Raw genomic sequence first — 17,142 nt, 5'->3', positions numbered from 1 at the left:
TAGTAATGAAGGTAGCTCACACAGGGCTCTAATGAAGAAATTACCTCACATTGACAGCTAATTTAGTATTCAAAAAAGTACCTCAAGTTCATCTAGCTTCATCTGCAACATCTTTTCCAAATAGGATGCTCTCTGGAGCGGCTGCAGCTTCTCCAACAGAATGGCTTGTGCAGCTGTCCCAGCCTGCTGTTTTATCCTATCAGCCAGCAAAGAAATCTGGGTACGGCATCCTGTTATGTTTTGAAGGCCATGCTGTAAATTCTGATGAGAGAAGGGGAAAGAAAAAAAAGTCAGCAAATGAATCAGATCGTCATTCATGTGCCACTTTCATTTAGTATCTTTTGTTGCTGTAACTAAGCTCTTTTTGTTGATCTCCTCCGGGAGGCAAATTCAACTATGGTGAAAGCTTCAGTCTTTTACTCGGAGGATAATGGGAATTGCATCCATTGACTCTAGTGCTGGGAAAGGCACAGTTCAAAGTTCAGTGGAACACCAGTGACTTCAGGCAGTGGGATACTACTGCTACAGAGGAGATCAGGGAGAGAAATCAGACTATCACTCTCTACAGAATGGATTTACACTAGCAGATAGAGAAACTGGCCCATGCTGCAGATGAGAAATGCTGTTAGGTTACAAACACACCAGTACTTTGGATCCCTTAGTGACTGAGGGCTATGGCTTTGGTTTTATTTGTTCCCCTTTACTACAGAAATGATGCTATAAAATTAAACTCTAAAGGCAGTACAAGAACAAAGGGAATAATTTTATACTCGTTCAATGTACTTGATTTTTTTTTTTGACCTGGACAACTGTTGTTTACTTTTAGCCATGAAACCCCCTAGAATTTGCCACTATATATTGTCTTTTCTGTGAGTAATGAACAAACACTTCTGATTGATAGCAAAGAGCAGACATATTTCCCTAAAAAGCAAAATGGCTCTTAGCTCCTGACCCCTGTCGTTGGAATGAATCATATTGTAAACTGCCACTTCAGCCATTTAGTAAATAACCCATTTTGATTTCTTACTCTCTATATAGGACTTTATTTCATTTTATTGTGGCGACAGAGTTCCATAAAACCTTAATCTTTCCTAATATATACTAAAGGAAAAGATTACAGAGACTAAAATACAGTTCTGTAATGCAGATATATTTTCAAATACACGTAACTCATATTGCATATCACTGATCCCCATTCTTCTAACTCACCACTTTCAAAAAAACCCAATAAATTCTGCATCCTACCCACACATACCAGGACAGGATCTACAGTGCTATTGGCACTCTAGAGGTCAGGCCTTGCTTAGTAGGTGCAAAACTCTTTCCAAAAATTTCCAGAAAACATGATGCCTTTTTGCTGACATATTGATGAATTTATGTCCCAGCCATTAATAGATCAGAAGAAAGTGAAAATGTTTTTGTCTAAGCTTTGCTGCTGTCAGTTGTTTCTGACACAGGAAGAAATAGATGAGTTCTCCTTCCCATAATGTAAAGTTTCTTAATTGGCCACATGCAAAATGGAGTACTTTGGACTTCTTCCAATATGTGGCTAGAGGTTCATAAAGCATGATGAATCATTGCTCTGTCCTGAAATAAGGATTATTACATTTCTTTATTGCAGTCTGAAGAAACCAAAAATGTCAGAACCTGCTGACAGCTTTGCTGCCTGAGAGAGTCAAATATACCCTGTGGTCTCAGCATGAGATCTCATTTGCTTAAAGTCAGAAGCATTTAGAATAATCTAATGAGCTCAGAAATCTGTGAACTTATCAGACCAGGCCAAAAAAAAGTATCAAACCCAAATAAAACCAATTTGAAGACCGTAGAAGACCTCAAGATGGTCCTGTGTTATGGAAAACTGGTCTTTTTTCCTCAGCTATTGTTCTAGTAGATACTACCTCTCCTCCCATGCAGTGCCCCATAAAGTAAATAATTTTTGGTTTAATGACTCCTTCCAACACAGGCCTGATTCTTTGTATAGAGCAGAAAGGGGCAGAGATGGAATACGATTGCTCCCTTTTGCTCTCTTCTCATCTTATGCTAACTCTGGTTTGGTTTGGTCACAGGATCTGTTCCAAGCATTTAAAGGAAATACAAAGGTGCCTGTTAACAGAAAAAAACCCCAGACTTTATGTTTTCCACTGACTGGATTTTGGAGAGGAGGAGGGAAGAAGGTGTTCTTGTGATTTGTTTCTCAAAAAGAAATCCTGGTTTGTACCAGGCAGCAGAAAAATATTAATGTACCTTTATATCCTGTATCCTCTGCTTCAGGGTTTCTATCATGTTATCCTCAGGCATGTGAGCATCCAAGAGCTGAGCGCACTGCTCTTTGTGCTGTTGTAACTTGGCTGCTGCCTCAGTGCATAAAGTATCGAAGGGCTCCCAAAGCTGCAGGGTTGCTTGCGCTGCCCTCAGTTGATCTGTGATGTCTTCATTTACTGAGTTCCACCTGCCAACATATCAAAGGGTAGGAGCATTTTCCTAGTAGGTTCTCCTCGAGAATATGATTTGGTGTAGGATTCCTGTGGGAGTTTCTTTGCATTCATACCCATGTTACTGAAAGCCCGCTGACACAGCACCATTTTGTGCTCTGTGATCCATCACAAAAGAGGTAGCATCAGCTACTCCTCACACAGGTACCCTTAGACAGGTGAGTCGTATTAATATAGATTTAAAAATCCAACAGATGTTCAAGTCCTGCCTTAGCAACTTTTTTTTTTTTTTTTTTAAATACAAATAACCAGGGCTCTTTTTCACAAGCTTACCTAGTGCGTGCCTCCGTGCACTTCTGCTCAATAATCTCTGCAAAGGAGGGGGAGCAGTTCTTCTTCAGGTTACTGGCAGCAGCCTCAAGCTTGGCCCAACTTTCTTCACTGTTTTCCAATTCATCTTGAAGAGACTGCAAAACGGATTATTGCAATTAGTTGTGGAGATGAACGACCTAAGTATAGCTTCCCCTGTAGATTGGTAGGGATAGGGTAGCAATAATGCCACACGTTTGCGGCACACATTAAAATGTTTGTGAAAAATGTAACACCTGATCCTAAAAATTAGGAAACCAAAAGAGAGGTGAAATGATCCAAGTTAAAAAAATCATTCAGGAGGCCTATTTTAAACTGAGATCACTTATTTGCTCTTAAAGAAACAGCTCATCTAACAAACCCAAAGTCTCAAACTGATTGAATTAATTCACTAGAAACCAAAAATGTTTTTATTTTAAGCCACTGTTTCAGGGAAATTTCTGCTGGCAGTAAAGTTGGCTTGACAACTCCTGTCCCCAGCTGTGTGTTCCCCCTCCTGATACAACAATTGCAGAGCCCTGCCATGGATTATATCTGTGAACTGATCCAGATTAAAAATAAAGAGACTGATAGGAGGAAGGAGGTAAGAAGGTGCCCAGTTCCTTCCATTTATTATGTGTCCCCAGGTGAGGGTGAAAAGCGCTTATGCAGGCTTTACTGCTGAGACACGTACCCAGGATTCACAGCCTCAGTCTGTCCTGCACCACTTCTGATCTAACTTGAAAATAAACCAAAACAGGCCTTATTTACACTGAAACACAGCCTTTCAACACTCGTTTAAAGCCAGGTAAAGGGATTTTAGCCATATCTGTAAAATGTTCAGACCCGGGGCCAGCCTGACTGCCCACTCTCGATGCCCCACTCAGACTCTGTAATAGCCAAGCAGAGCAGCAGCACGATCCGGAGCACTCAGGCCCAGCATTTATGCCCAGCTGCATTCGGAGGCTGCACAGGAAACTCCAGCTCTCTGGAGGGCGACTGAACAGTTGACTTGGTGCCGGAGGAATTGGAAATGCCAGGCTGGGGGATCGCCCTGCTCTGACCCAAGGCTGCTGCACCCATCCAACCCATCCAACCCAAGCCACAGCTTTTGGGAAGGGGAATCCTGGGTCTTGGACCTTGACTCCAGTGCTATTTATATGTGGAAAGATGCTTTAATACAAATAACACTTTAACGTAAGATGTGTCAGTGGTAACTGGCACAGCAGCTGGGACACAGTACCCCAAGTGGAGCGTTCAAATCACAGATCTAGAGGTAATGGTCCCTTCACCAATCCTCTCCCAGGTCCCCTTCATTTATGCACTGAGTCCCAGCATCGATGCACAGGCATCTGCTTCCAGGTTGTACTGGGTTTGTGTGGCAAGGTTTTGGTAGCGGGGGGGCTACTGGGGTGGCTTCTGTGAGAAGCTGTTAGAAGCTTCCCCCATGTCCGATAGAGCCGATGCCAGCCGGCTCCAGGACGGACCTGCCACTGGCCAAGGCTGAGCCCATCAGCAATGGTGGTAGCACCTCTGGGATAACATAATTAAGAGGGGGGGAAAAAAAAAAAACCCAAACCACGGGGACAACAAACTGCAGCCGGAGTGAGGAGTGAGAACATGTGAGAGGAAGGACTGTGCAGACACCCAGGTCAGTGCAGAAGGAGGGCAGGAGGGGCTCCAGGCGCCGGAGCAGAGATTCCCCTGCAGCCCCTGGTGCAGCCCATGGGGAGGCAGCTGTGCCCCTGCACCCATGGAGGCCCACGGGGAGCAGAGATCCACCTGCACCCGGGGAGGAGCCCACGCCGGAGCAGGGGGATGTGCCCAAAGGAGGCTGTGACCCCGTGGGGAGCCCGCGCTGGAGCAGGCTCCTGGCAGGAGCTGTGGCCCCGTGGAGAGAGGAGCCCAGGCTGGAGCAGGTTTGGTGTCAGGGCTTGTGACCCCATGGGGGACCCACGCTGGAGCAGGCTGCTCCTGAAGGGCTGCACCCATGGAGGGGACCCACGCTGGAGCAGTTCGTGAAGAGCTGCAGCCCGTGGGAGGGACCCACGCTGGAGCAGGGGAGGAGTGTGAGGAGTCCTCCCCTGAGGAGGAAGGAGCGGCACAGACGACGAGTGATGAACTGACCACAACCCCCATTCCCCGTCCCCCTGTGCTGCTCGCGGGGAGGAGGGAGAGAAAATCAGGAGTGAAGTTGAGCCTGGGAAGAAGGGAGGGGTGGGGGGATGGTGTTTTAAGATTTGGGTTTATTTCTCATTACCCTACTCAGTTTGAATTGGTAATAAATTAAACTGATTTTCCCCAAGTCGAGTCTGTTTGGCCCGTGACGGTAATTGCTGAGTGATCTCCCTGTCCTTATCTCGACCCATGAGCTTTTTTGTTACATTTTCTCTCCCCTGTCCAGTTGAGAAGGTGAATGATAGAGCGGCTCTGGTGGGCACTCAGCATCCAGCCAGGTCAACGCACTACAGCCTTACGGCAGGGCATTTCCCTGGGAAGCGTAAGTGAAGGGGCAAATTTCTTTTCAACCAATGAACCAAGAACCAACATCTTTCACCTGAATGGTGAGTAAGCTTCAGGCAAACACAAACAGCAATGGCATTAGGTCTTCCTTTGCCAGCTGTATTCTCAGCCAAAGTTCCTGCTGCCCATGAGGATTAGACATGGACTGAGTAGACATTAGCGTAAGGGATGGTGGTGGAGTGTACGTGGTCCCTCTAGACTCTGTAGTGCAAGGGAGCTTGAGGACCTGGTGCTTCATATGGGGATGCCTTCCAGCATGTGCAGAAGACTAAAAAGTCCAGAGATCTTTGCAATCCAAAATGGAGGCTCTGCTAGCCCACAGTAAGGCAGACATGATAGCAGTTGACCTGCACTTCTCTCTTGAACCTTGGTACCTAAATTGCACCAAATTTGAACTTAGATGCCAAATAAAGTAAGAAGTCTAAAAATAGTCCTCAGTGCCTCTGGAGGTAAAAAAAAAAATATTCCACTGATTTCAATGGCACTATAAGTAAGAGGAAGTTGCTCAGATAAATTTTTCTGTCTTTTTTTCAGTGGAGTTTGTTTGTTAATTTGTTTAAAGGCGTAGAAGGAAGTACAGAAATAAGAGAACTTCAGTGGATTTACCTGGAGAGTTTTGACCTGGTTTTTCAAAGCTTCCAGTGACATCACAGAAGGTTTGCACTGGTCTATGCAGTACAAATATCTTGTCGTCATCAGGCTGACTTCTGCATAAACTTCATCATATACTCTCCACTGCTCCAGTATTGACTGCATTGAGGTCTTTAACTGTGCAACCTGCAAATAAACCACTTTTGTTACTATTTCTTGGGTAGTCCTGACATAAAAAACACCTTTAAATTGACTTTAAAATCTAAGCTCAATGCTCACTCCATGACAATCCACAAGAATTTCACAAGTTGGAGTACTTTTCTATTTGATAAGGAATTGTGCAGGCTTCAAACCAAGCAGTGAACAGTATTTAGAGTGAAGTATAAGAATTTGCTAGAAATAAAAATTTAACCAGAGTTCAAGGTAGCACTATTCTGTCAGCCACAACTCCAGAGCACCCCAAAAAGTAGAGAGTACTGAAGTAATGAGCTGCTTATTCCTTCCTGCCAAAATCAGCCTGAAGTGGGAGGAAGTTGAGAGCCTTAATCTTCTTAGGAAGCAGATAGTTTGATCCAGAGATCAAGTTTCCTGGTAATGAAAATTTGAACAGAAATTGTTTTGTATGGATGAAGATGCTACTACAATATTTTGGAGAGCTATCATCCCTCTTATGCCATTGTGCTCTAATAATGCAGGCCCACCTGAATCGCAGTCTAGGAACTTCAGGATTCTCATATAAAATTAAATGATGGATATCCTCTTCATTTTCTATGTCTCTTTCATTATTACAGTCGTTTAATCTATATGGGGGCAAGCATGGTTTCCATTTGCTACATACTCTTACACATTGCAAATGCAAAACCACAGTCCTTCTTCAGTGTGATTTCTCATTTTTATCCTTCTGTATCAGGTAAGTACATAAGGCATGTCCTGGGTTACACAAAACATTCATCGAGTTCAGTATCTATTTCAGTCATGCCAGTACCAGATGCTTTGAGAAGAGCATGAAAACCAGGCAAGCAAACAAGCATGTCTCCATGGGATCCGGCAAAGCCAGATGCCAGATTTCAGTTCCAACTATGCATCCACACAATGGAAGATGAAAACTTTTCTACACCATAGTGCACGCTAAATGGACTGCATGGATCATTTTGTCCTGGTATCCTAGTGCCAGGCACGCAGGAGTAGATGGATTAATCATCCTTATTCTCATTTGAATCATGGTATAGGTGGGAGGAATCTCTAATTGCTTTTTGTAGCCTGCAGCTAATTACTGCCCACACAAGGAAGATGGGAAGACACTGTGCTCGTGAAATGTCTCTGGGCCACAGACCCACAGTCTTGAGTTCAACCTATGGACAATACAATCAAGGTATCGCATCGGACAATACAATCAAGGTATCGCATCTCCTTAGACCTATATTTGAAATCACAGCCTGGCTCTGCTGAGAGCAGTCACCCGTGGGCAGAAAGCTGCACTCAGAGTTTCACTGCACGTGCAGACAACTAGGCTGTAAGAACATTCTGCAGTTTGTAAGTTCAATCCTTAAGTCATAAAAATACCAAAATTAACGTGACCCATGGTGACTGTAAGAAGAAAAAAGCACTAGGTTGTCAATCCTGCCAATTTCCAGCCCCAGCTCTACAGCGGAAGGAAAAACTTTCATCGTGTACACACACAAAAATTTCTCTGCTTTCTTGGTAAGAAACAGCCACATAATTTCTGTTGAAACCTAAAACAAGCAGGAGCAGAGCTATCCTAGACCAACACCTCATGTGGAAGAGTTCAAGCAAAAGTGTTCAGGTTTCACAAAGTTTTGAGGAACAAAAGCAAGGTGTTTACAATACAAAGTGTAAGGGAATCTTAACTATAAATGCAATCACTGCATCACGTATAATCCTCTACAGTATACGGTCATTTATTATCACAAATTTAAATCCATAAATGTACACATTATTATGTCTTCTGCACTTATCAATTACATCTAGATAAAAAAGATCAGTTCCAAGTATAAAGATAATATAACTATAAATGCAAACTGCTGGGGAGTCAATTTGCATGGGAAACCAATCTGCCAGACTCTCCTTGAAGCAATTGGAAACTACATAGGATTTGAAGATAGCAAAAGCCATCCAGGTGCGTGGATGAAAGAGTAATAGAGTTTAAGGTTTCCATTTTCAACTTGACAGAAAAATAGCAGTATTTCTTTATTTTCTTAAACTGCAGATGGGAGTCTGTCCCTCCTCCCCCTGTATTCAAAATACTTCGAGATCAGGCTTTTTTTCCTCTCTCAACCTTGGAAATAGATTAATTTACATTATGCTAAAGATGTAAAAGGAAGTTCTTAAGAAGGCTGAGATTAAGAATAAGGAATACCTTGCATCTTTTTTGTACCAGCTCCTGCCACCCCATGAAGAAGAATAATAACACTGGTGGTAAGAATATGTACTGGAGGAAATCTGAATGCAAACGAAGCTTTTACCTGGCTTACGATGCTGTCCACCATTTCACATAGCTCAGCTATACTGAGAGACAGAGCTTCTGGGGTTTGTTCTGCACTACCATTCAAAGCCAAACTCTGTTTGAGCTCATCAAGAGTTTTGGATTTACTTGTGAGTTGATTTTCTAGCTCCTAAATGAAAAAAGGAAAAAAAAAGGAAGACAAATAAGATCTTTTAATGAGACCACAGAAAAAACCTTCTGTGCGAGGAGCTTAAATAAACATTTCTTCTTTAAAACCAATTCTGTGTAATTCTTCAGCCATGCAACACCACCACCATTTCAACTCTGATACAAAACCACTGCTTTACAGGAATTCAAAATGACAGTGGCTGCTTTAGACAGTCTCCCACAGGTAGAGCTAGAATCAGTCCATTTAGTGTCAGCATGAGCACTGGACAACATCATGGATGAAAGAGTAATAGAGTTTAAGGTTTCCATTTTCAACTTGACAGAAAAATAGCAGTATTTCTTTATTTTCTTAAACTGCAGATGAGAGTCTGTCCCTCCTCCCCCTGTATTCAAAATATGAAGGAAATCATCAGGAGTTAATTCCTCAGCCACCATGCAGGCCTCTTTGTACCTCTCCAGATGCAAAAAGTTTTCCTATTAATGCAGCTGAACTTTTCCTCGGACAGCTTAGCATTCGGGTTGTCCTCCACTCACCTCTCCAGATGCAAAAAGTTTTCCTATTAATGCAGCTGAACTTTTCCTCAGACAGCTTAGCATTCGGGTCGTCCTCCACTCCAGCAGACAAAGGTAAGGTAGGAACTGACTTTGCAGTATGAGGGTCCCTGACATCTTAACAACTTCTAGAAAGTTATTTTCAGCTTGTCCTCTTAGTCAGAGGCTTTCTCCCATGGGAGAAACACCACTGAAATCAATGGAGAAGCCTGGGAGAGTAACTTCTCCCCTAACACAATCAGCAAGATTATAAGCTGGTCTTGACATGCTGGGGAAAGCTCAGCAGTAAGTTCTTCACAACATGAGTAAACATCCACACACAGAGTAGGCTATAACATTTTCCTACGCTTAAAGCCATGACCTTCCCCCCCTGCCACTTACTGTCCCCAAAACATTTTCAAATTTGGACCTAATTTTTATTGAGCAAATTAATTTTAATGAAACATTTTAGCCACCTGCATCCTGGCACTGTACCTTGCTGTGAGCAGGTTAGTGTTTTAGTCAAAGATACCCTGTGTCTGTCTTCCACTCTGGCCCCTCGATATGTTTCAGAGTGCTTCAGAGAGACAAGTAACTTTGTCTGTAACAGAGCAATCTAGGCAATAAAAGCAGCCTACTGCAGGAGAGACACGTAACCATGGCAATGAAAGAACAAATATTCCATGTTAAAAAATAGAGAGAGAACACTGTACTGAATGAAAACAGCAGACTCAGAGTAATAGAAGCCAATTATTAGCTGGCTGCACCTGTACTAATTTTGAGGTAGCTTATGCCTAGAAAAACACAACAAAACCGAAGTACACCCAGATTCTTGAGGCTGGTGCAGAAAGACTACGTTCTAGGGCAGGAGTGTAAAGAGTTGCTGTTTTTCCAAATGGGACTGTGTAGTTTCCACGACACTGCCACCACAGAGCTCTTCAAACTAATGGAATCAATAGCTTTTGCCACGGCTCTGCTGAACTGAGAACTACTTCTTTTGGAGGCATCTCAGAATAAGGTCTACAATATTGCTGCACAACACTCCCAGTACCACAGAACAACAGCAGATGCATCTTCAATTGGAGGAAAAAACCATAAAATAGCAGTCCACATTATAAGTCGATCTGGCTCTTTGTCACCTGAACCTAACATGCTTTAATTAAAATTACATTGTAGTATTCTTCTAGGAAATGGCAGCTTCCTTTACATTTTTTTCTGTTAAAATCTGTGCAGTTCTTTAGTGTGGATTCAGCACAGTGCTAAATATGTTTTTTACAATAATATCACACATGTAATGCTTTACCTTGCAATCATCTAATGTGTTCTGTGCAGAGATCAGACTTGCTGGGGTTTGTAAAGATCTCAGTCGATCACTCTGAGCTTCCAGCCAGTTGCGTAGGGTCTGTGCTTTGTTCTCATTTTCAGTAATATCCTCCAAAATGTGTTGCAGGTCTTGGATCTGAAAGTTACAGAACTATTTTAACTTAAACCTAGAGGTGGGCAGGAACAGGGCTCCCACTTCCATGACAAAAGCTGAGATTACAATATTTACATTGAAAACAATATTTAGAGAAAATATTTTGAAAGGAAGAGCTAAAAGGTTTTACTGGCTCTTTAGGATCTGACCTTTTCCCTGGGAAGGAAACAAGGCAGGGTGGGTTCTGGAGCTGGCAACCTGCAGACCTGGCAAGCTGGGGGACCCTGGGCTACACGGGCACATTCATACGGAGCCTGAGAACCTCATTCTGCCTAAAACCCACCAACAAAGTTACTAATAAGCAAGGGACCACAAGTCTCCTATCTTCAATTTTGGCCCTGAGGATCCATTAAATCTTAGAATGCAGTTTCTTGAAAATGGTTAGAGAAGATAGCTTTTTTTCCCCAAAAAAACTGAAATTTCATCATGGAAATTTTCAATTGTGCAGTAAATGAATTTTCTACTTGAAAATGTTTCTGGAAGACTTTCTGAGTCAGAAAAATTTGGGAATGTTCTGTTTGATCAGCAGTCTTTGTATCTGGATTCAGGGAGGGCAGCTTCTCTCAAAGCCCTGTAAGTTTGGGAGAGAAACAGAGATGAAAGAGGAATGTGCTGGTAGAGGGATTCATTCCAGCAGTCTCATGTTTGCATTTTGGGATGCTAACCTTCCCCTGGTCTTTTCCATATTGTATGAGTCACACTAGCTTTTCTGGGCACTGGGGCACAGAAGCACCAGCATCTAATTCTGGATGCACAGATTATTTCTAGTCTCGCTACAGTAAAGTAATTCCAAGACACTGCCTGAAACAGATTGTCTCCAGAGAAACACAGAAGATGTGCTGGGATAGTTAGTCTACATGTAGAATTTGCCTATCAGCTGCTGACCTTCAAAGCACTCCATTGGGAAAGCATATTTCATTACTGCAGAAGGAGGATGCAGACAGAGTCACCCATTTCCAGTGACCAGGAGGGCTGGAGCAGGGCTGGGAACAGATCCCTGCTGTGCCTTTTCCAGCAGGGTCATATGTCCTCATCTGAATATGGCTGTCAACACTATTTACTTAATAATTACTTTTTTTGGCAAATCCAACTGCTACAACAGGGAAATGGGTGGTAGCTTAATATATCCCTATTTCTCATTCCCATCATATGGCATGTGGAGGGGTTGTTTGCTTTTTTGGTGCTGTGTTTGCTGAGCAGGGCCTGACTGTTTATACCAAGCAGTGTAGCACCTCTCCTTTCCACAAACCATCCAGTGTTTTCTCCCATTAAGTTTTATATGCCCCAACTTTCACAGCACCCCAAAGCTTCAACAGATTTCACTAACAGGTTCCCCTGCTGACACTACCCTGAATTCTTCCTTTTTCACAGTTTTCTCAATATAGGTCTTCTCTGTTGACATGTCACTGACTGTGTATTTCCTTCCTATGAGGAATCTTATTTTTTCCACCTACTACACTCAACTAGGGCAAATCCCAGGCTGTCATGAAGAGCAGAATTTCTCTATTTTCCCTCCCTGCAAGTTACAGACCTTGCTGAGGTTTGGATGCCTGCTCACCACCTGGTAGCTGATGTGCTACAAGCCCACTCCACAGGCTGCCCATGAGACAGCAGGATGGACAGACAGTAGAGAGCACAGGGAGTCTCACTGTATTCAACAGTGTTTTCAGACTCAGGGAGAAAGGCTGCTTGCAAAATACAGAGCACGGGTGCAGGTAAGATCAGAGTTGTGAGAGAAAGCAATGAGAACTCAATCAAACCTTTCTGTTCAGAGTCGCCTGCAGCCTGTGCCACCGCAGGTTCATCTCTCCAAGACACTCGGCAAATTCTGTCCTTTCATACCGCTTGCTTTCCACATCACAAGTGCTCATCTGCAAGAGTGACTGGTTAACAAAATCTACCATCCACTGTTTAAAGTTCATTTCCATCATATATTCCTGAAGGGGAAAAAAGAACAAAAAACAAAGACATAAAAAAATAAGTTTGGCAGTTTTAACCTGATCGGTTCCAATGATGCTTCAAGGCATAGTTATGGGACAGTCATGGCTTATTCTGAACAATTGCCTAAAATATTTTTCTGAAGGAGACCTGGCTGTAGGAACACCTGTCAGTTTTTACCATTCTGTATTTGTGTACTGTCCTAGTTTCAGCTGGGATAGAGTTAATTTTCTTCCTAGTAGCGGGCATAGTGTTGTGTTTTGGATTTAGTATGAGAATAATGCTGATAATACGCTGATGTTTTAGTTGTTGCTGAGCAGTACTTACACTAGTCAAGGATTTTTCAGCTTCCCATGCTCTGCCAGATGCACAAGAAGCTGGGAGGGGGCACAGCCAGGACAGCTGACCCACACTGCCCAAAGGGCTATTCCATACCATATGGCATCATGCTCAGTATAGAAACTGGGGGAAGTTGGCCGGGGGCCAGCGATTGCTGCTCGGTTACTGGCTGGGGGTCGGTCAGCGGGTGGTGAGCAATTGCATTGTGCATCACTTGTTTTGTATATTCTTTTATCATCATCATCATCATCATCATCATCATCATTATTATTATTATTATTATTATTATTATTATTATTATTATTATTATTATTATTATTATTTTATCTTCCTCTGCTGTCCTATTAGACTGCCTTTATCTCAACCCATGGGTTTTACTTTTCTTCCCAATTCTCTCCCCTCCTGGGTGGGGGGTGGGGTGGGAGGAGGGTGAGCGAGTGGCTGTGTGGTGCTTCGTTACCAACTGAGGTTAAACCACGACATGTAGCTATTACCATCCACTGAAACTTTTGCAGAAAATCACTATCATTATGTGGGTAGCTCAAGGTAAGAACAGGCTAGTGCTGGAGCAGGGAATAAAACCTAGGGGTACCAGACCCAGTAGTTCATCCATTGGACAATACCATCACACTGCCATGGGGCCACATTAGGCTAAGACTGAGGCCTTCCCACACTCCTGTGACTCACAGACAAGTGCAGACAAGAGCTTGTGCTCCTGTATCAAAATATCTGGTATCAGAAATAGAATATTGGAACAGAATATCAGAATATCTGGGAAGAAAAAGTGTTCTCCGGCACCAGTGTCCTTGCCCACAGAGATAAGTGAGAAACTACGTGCTAAGTGAGAACAACGTAAAGGAATGCCTTTTTATTTCAGAAGGTCTTAGGAGAAGAGGGGAGGAAAGGGCTCCTCATTGTATGTAGTAGTACCCAGAAAAAAGGCACCAGGGAATACCAGAGTAGAGGTACTGAAGCCATAGCTGCTTCCCTGTAGGAATTCGTGACCCTCATCCCAGCTTTCTTCTCAGCATACACATCCCCACATTGCTGACAAGTGCAGAAGGCACACCTACAAATGGATCTCTAATTATCCAAAGGGTTAAAAACAGCACCTCACCTACATGTTCCAACTTCCAAATCCAACTGATATAGACCAAAATGTTATACACCTGCTATACTAAGGCACTTTGAAAGAGATGCTTACGTTGGCACTTGCCTTATGTGCGGTGCCAAAGTGTCTGAGAACTGCAGCTGCAGACTGAGAACTGTCGTTCTGTCTGAGCCCAGGGCACCGCTCGGTAGCTCTGCAAGGGCAGAGTAAAATATGGCTCTGTAGGGATTCGTGCCCTGAGGTTGGGCTCCCTGGCACCTATGGAGGTACAAGGATGGCTTGAATCCTTCCTGTGGCTGGGGCAATCAGCCTCTGCCATTGGTGCTTTAGCATGTGAACAGAGCCAAGAGTCTGCTGCAGCCTCTCTCTCTGCAGGGACATTCATCTTGTCCCTCTTTCCTAGCAGGTTATCTTTTTTGATGAAACATAATCTTCAAAAACCGTGTTCTCCAGTTAAATGAATCCTGGCTATGGAGCTCCAAATTTATGAGGTATTCCTTGTTGAAAAGGCAGACTAAAACACAGCACAAACACAGAGTCTATCTCCCTAAGGAAGAAAAGCTTTCCTCCTCAACACATTTTATAATCTAAATGTAAGAGAGAGAGAATAAGCGAGACAGATGGGACAGCATGAGGAAAAGGAGATTATAGCACAGCAGGCAGTAGCTGTATTGCAGGGCAGGCAGTATTTTGTGCGGCATGGAAGCAAAAGTTTTTTATAAAGGAAGATGTTAAGGCACCTTTGAGACAGTTTGAGGAACCCTCCCGAGAGCAAGGGGAAGGATATGACAGTGCCTGTAGGCTGTTTCCATTCTTGTTAGAGCCAAACACCTTGCAGAAGGCCTGGACTTACAGCTTCCCATTTACCTTGTACTTCTGAAGGAGGCTTCTGACTTGGGCAGCACTACATTGTGAATTCATTGGCTCCTCATGTCCCTGCTGTTGTTCCACATGGTCCAGCCAGGTCACTAGTTCAGCAATAGCTTCCCGCGATGAAAGTTTTTCCATCTGAAGCTGGGGGTAAAGCATATAATGAATCCTCTACACTCTGGTTGTTAGAAATATCAAGGAAGACGACATCTGTATTTTTAGAAAGGCTCAGGCACTATAATCGCAATTACCGGGGTATGAATTTGAAAGTCAGCCCTGTGCTCCAGAGGGGCATGTGACTTAAATTAAGAAAAGTTCGAGAATTCAGAAATTTGAAATAAAATTCTTTCTAATTGTAACAGACTTTCATATAAAACTGTAAAGATGATAAGTATGTGCAAAACAGCCCAGGAAAAACTGCAATAATTAAACTGCAGTACAATATTGGGGATATTCTGAAAGCAAGACAGACAGCTCATTAGGAAAGAGGTGCTTTGCGGGCCTTATGCAGCAGCCATCTGAATCCCAGCAGCAACAATTTAAAGTAATTATTTAGCTAGAACTGAGAGATGGCAGCAGAGTTTCTCCTCACCTGGTGAAGCTTTTCTTGGATGGCTGGGAGCTGTATAATCAGTTCTCCCCATTTTTGCTCAAACTTTGCCAAAGATGACCTAAGTGTTGCCGTATCAGCTTGCTTCACGTGAAAGAGCTGGTTGGCAGTGCTCACCACAGATGACTTCAGGGAAGATTTTTCATCAACTTCCTTAGAGAATGCCTGAGGTGCACAGGAGAAATTTAAGAGAGGGTAAATATTTATGTATCTATTTATTTAAAGAAAACAAACCAGGTTTTCTGTCACAGGATGAACTGCCTCAACAAACAGATTTTAGAAAGTTTGTAAAGTTCAGAAAACCTAAACTCAACATGTTCTGGCAGCAGGTAAGGCCTTTTTCTGCCCAGCTTGATACAATGCTGAATGCCACCTTTTTGCTCCACAGGGACTGGGAATATCCTGATCCCCACTTCACGCAGAGATCCAGGGAGCAACCCCAGTCCTTGACTCTCTGGCCAGCTCACACCTACCAGTCCAACCTTCACAACGCTTTGCTTTCCCACTGCGCAAGACTCCCTCTGTGAGGGCTCCCATTGGGGCCTGGCTAGTCACACAAGGGGAGCACAGCACCGGGGGGCAGACAAAGACATGAAATGCAATTCAGCATGTTTCTCTTCCCTGACTTTGGCTCACCACCTTCACAGCCCCACTGTCTTCATGTGTGTTCCCTGGGCCCACACTCCAGGTTCAGTTGGTAAGTGGCCCATCAGTTCAGCTGAATTGCTGTATCTGGTATTTGGCATCAGGAGCAAGACAGAAACCATGCTATTACGCTATAGGTGCAAAAGAGATCCTGGCTGGGCTGTGATGTGTTGCAGTTGGGAGCTCATTATGAGAGGATTCCATTCTGATTTAGGCATTCTGGCTGGCCTTGCAATCTGAAGGAAGGTCTTTGGTGGCCTCCCATTCTCATGGCTCCCCACACAGATAATGGGTTGGCTTTGGGGCACAAAGCCGTTCAGTACTATATTCTGTGGGCAGCTTCTGGGTCATGGCAAATACAAAAACCACTCAAAAGGGTCATTTTCACTGGAAGTCATGATGTTTTATCTAAATGTGAAAGGAGAACTGACTTACAAACAAGCTGTTGATGTTATCCCTGATGGTAGGAAGATCTTGTGACACGTTGAGAGACTGCTCCTTCCAAAAATTCATTCTCTGCTGAGCAGAATCCAGCCATTTCATTAATTCCTCCGAGTCTCTGTTGTAGCTACAACGAGAAAACAAAACACACAAACATAAATCTCCTAGCTGAGTCTAGGATACATTTCTCACCCTCCAAGTTGTCTCCCTCTCTGTGAGGAGGCATGTGCTGTTCTGGCTACATAACCCTGCAGAAGCATGGCTACCACATGGATCAATGTGCAACACAGCAGTTGTGCTGAAGGTACACATGAGACTTCCTATCAGCTCTTTTCAGCTGGTCTGCTCTCCCTGAAAACATCCTCTTTCTGTATCCACCCAGCAGTAGACAGGACAAACTCACATGGGTGAGAAGAGCTTTGCTGGAGGTCAAAACCACCCGACGAGATTGTGCACACTGTAAGATATAGTGCAGAATACACAGCAGAGGTAAATACCAACAAACACTGGCATGCTTTGTCCACACTGTGGGATCCAGCCAGCCTGAGCTCAGAGCACACAGACCAGGTGCAGGGAGAGCTGAGCTTGGTACATCAGCTGGTGGACTGGGCTGTAGAGCCCCAAATTGCTCCACCTGACCGCCAGGACTTGTGA

The 17,142-nt window shown here is 43.7% G+C and overlaps 1 protein-coding gene across 1 annotated transcript in view; it reads right to left on the bottom strand.

Annotated features, from left to right (window-relative positions):
- SYNE2 (spectrin repeat containing nuclear envelope protein 2) overlaps nt 1-17,142 on the bottom strand; it is a 186,120-nt gene that overhangs the window by 48,698 nt on the left and 120,280 nt on the right. Inside the window, exons 81-90 of the mRNA XM_075712036.1 lie at nt 16,483-16,615; nt 15,385-15,567; nt 14,790-14,936; nt 12,295-12,471; nt 10,361-10,516; nt 8,378-8,527; nt 5,910-6,080; nt 2,766-2,899; nt 2,245-2,449; nt 82-261 (exon numbers count right to left, since the gene is read on the bottom strand). Coding sequence (XP_075568151.1) covers nt 82-261; nt 2,245-2,449; nt 2,766-2,899; nt 5,910-6,080; nt 8,378-8,527; nt 10,361-10,516; nt 12,295-12,471; nt 14,790-14,936; nt 15,385-15,567; nt 16,483-16,615 — 1,636 coding nt within the window. The remainder of the gene's footprint in view (nt 1-81; nt 262-2,244; nt 2,450-2,765; nt 2,900-5,909; nt 6,081-8,377; nt 8,528-10,360; nt 10,517-12,294; nt 12,472-14,789; nt 14,937-15,384; nt 15,568-16,482; nt 16,616-17,142) is intronic.

This window comes from Pelecanus crispus, chromosome 6 (genome assembly GCF_030463565.1).
Source record: "Pelecanus crispus isolate bPelCri1 chromosome 6, bPelCri1.pri, whole genome shotgun sequence".
Lineage (NCBI taxonomy): Eukaryota > Metazoa > Chordata > Aves > Pelecaniformes > Pelecanidae > Pelecanus > Pelecanus crispus.
Note: the sequence above shows the minus strand (reverse complement) of the source record. Positions and strands in the feature narration are given on the sequence as shown.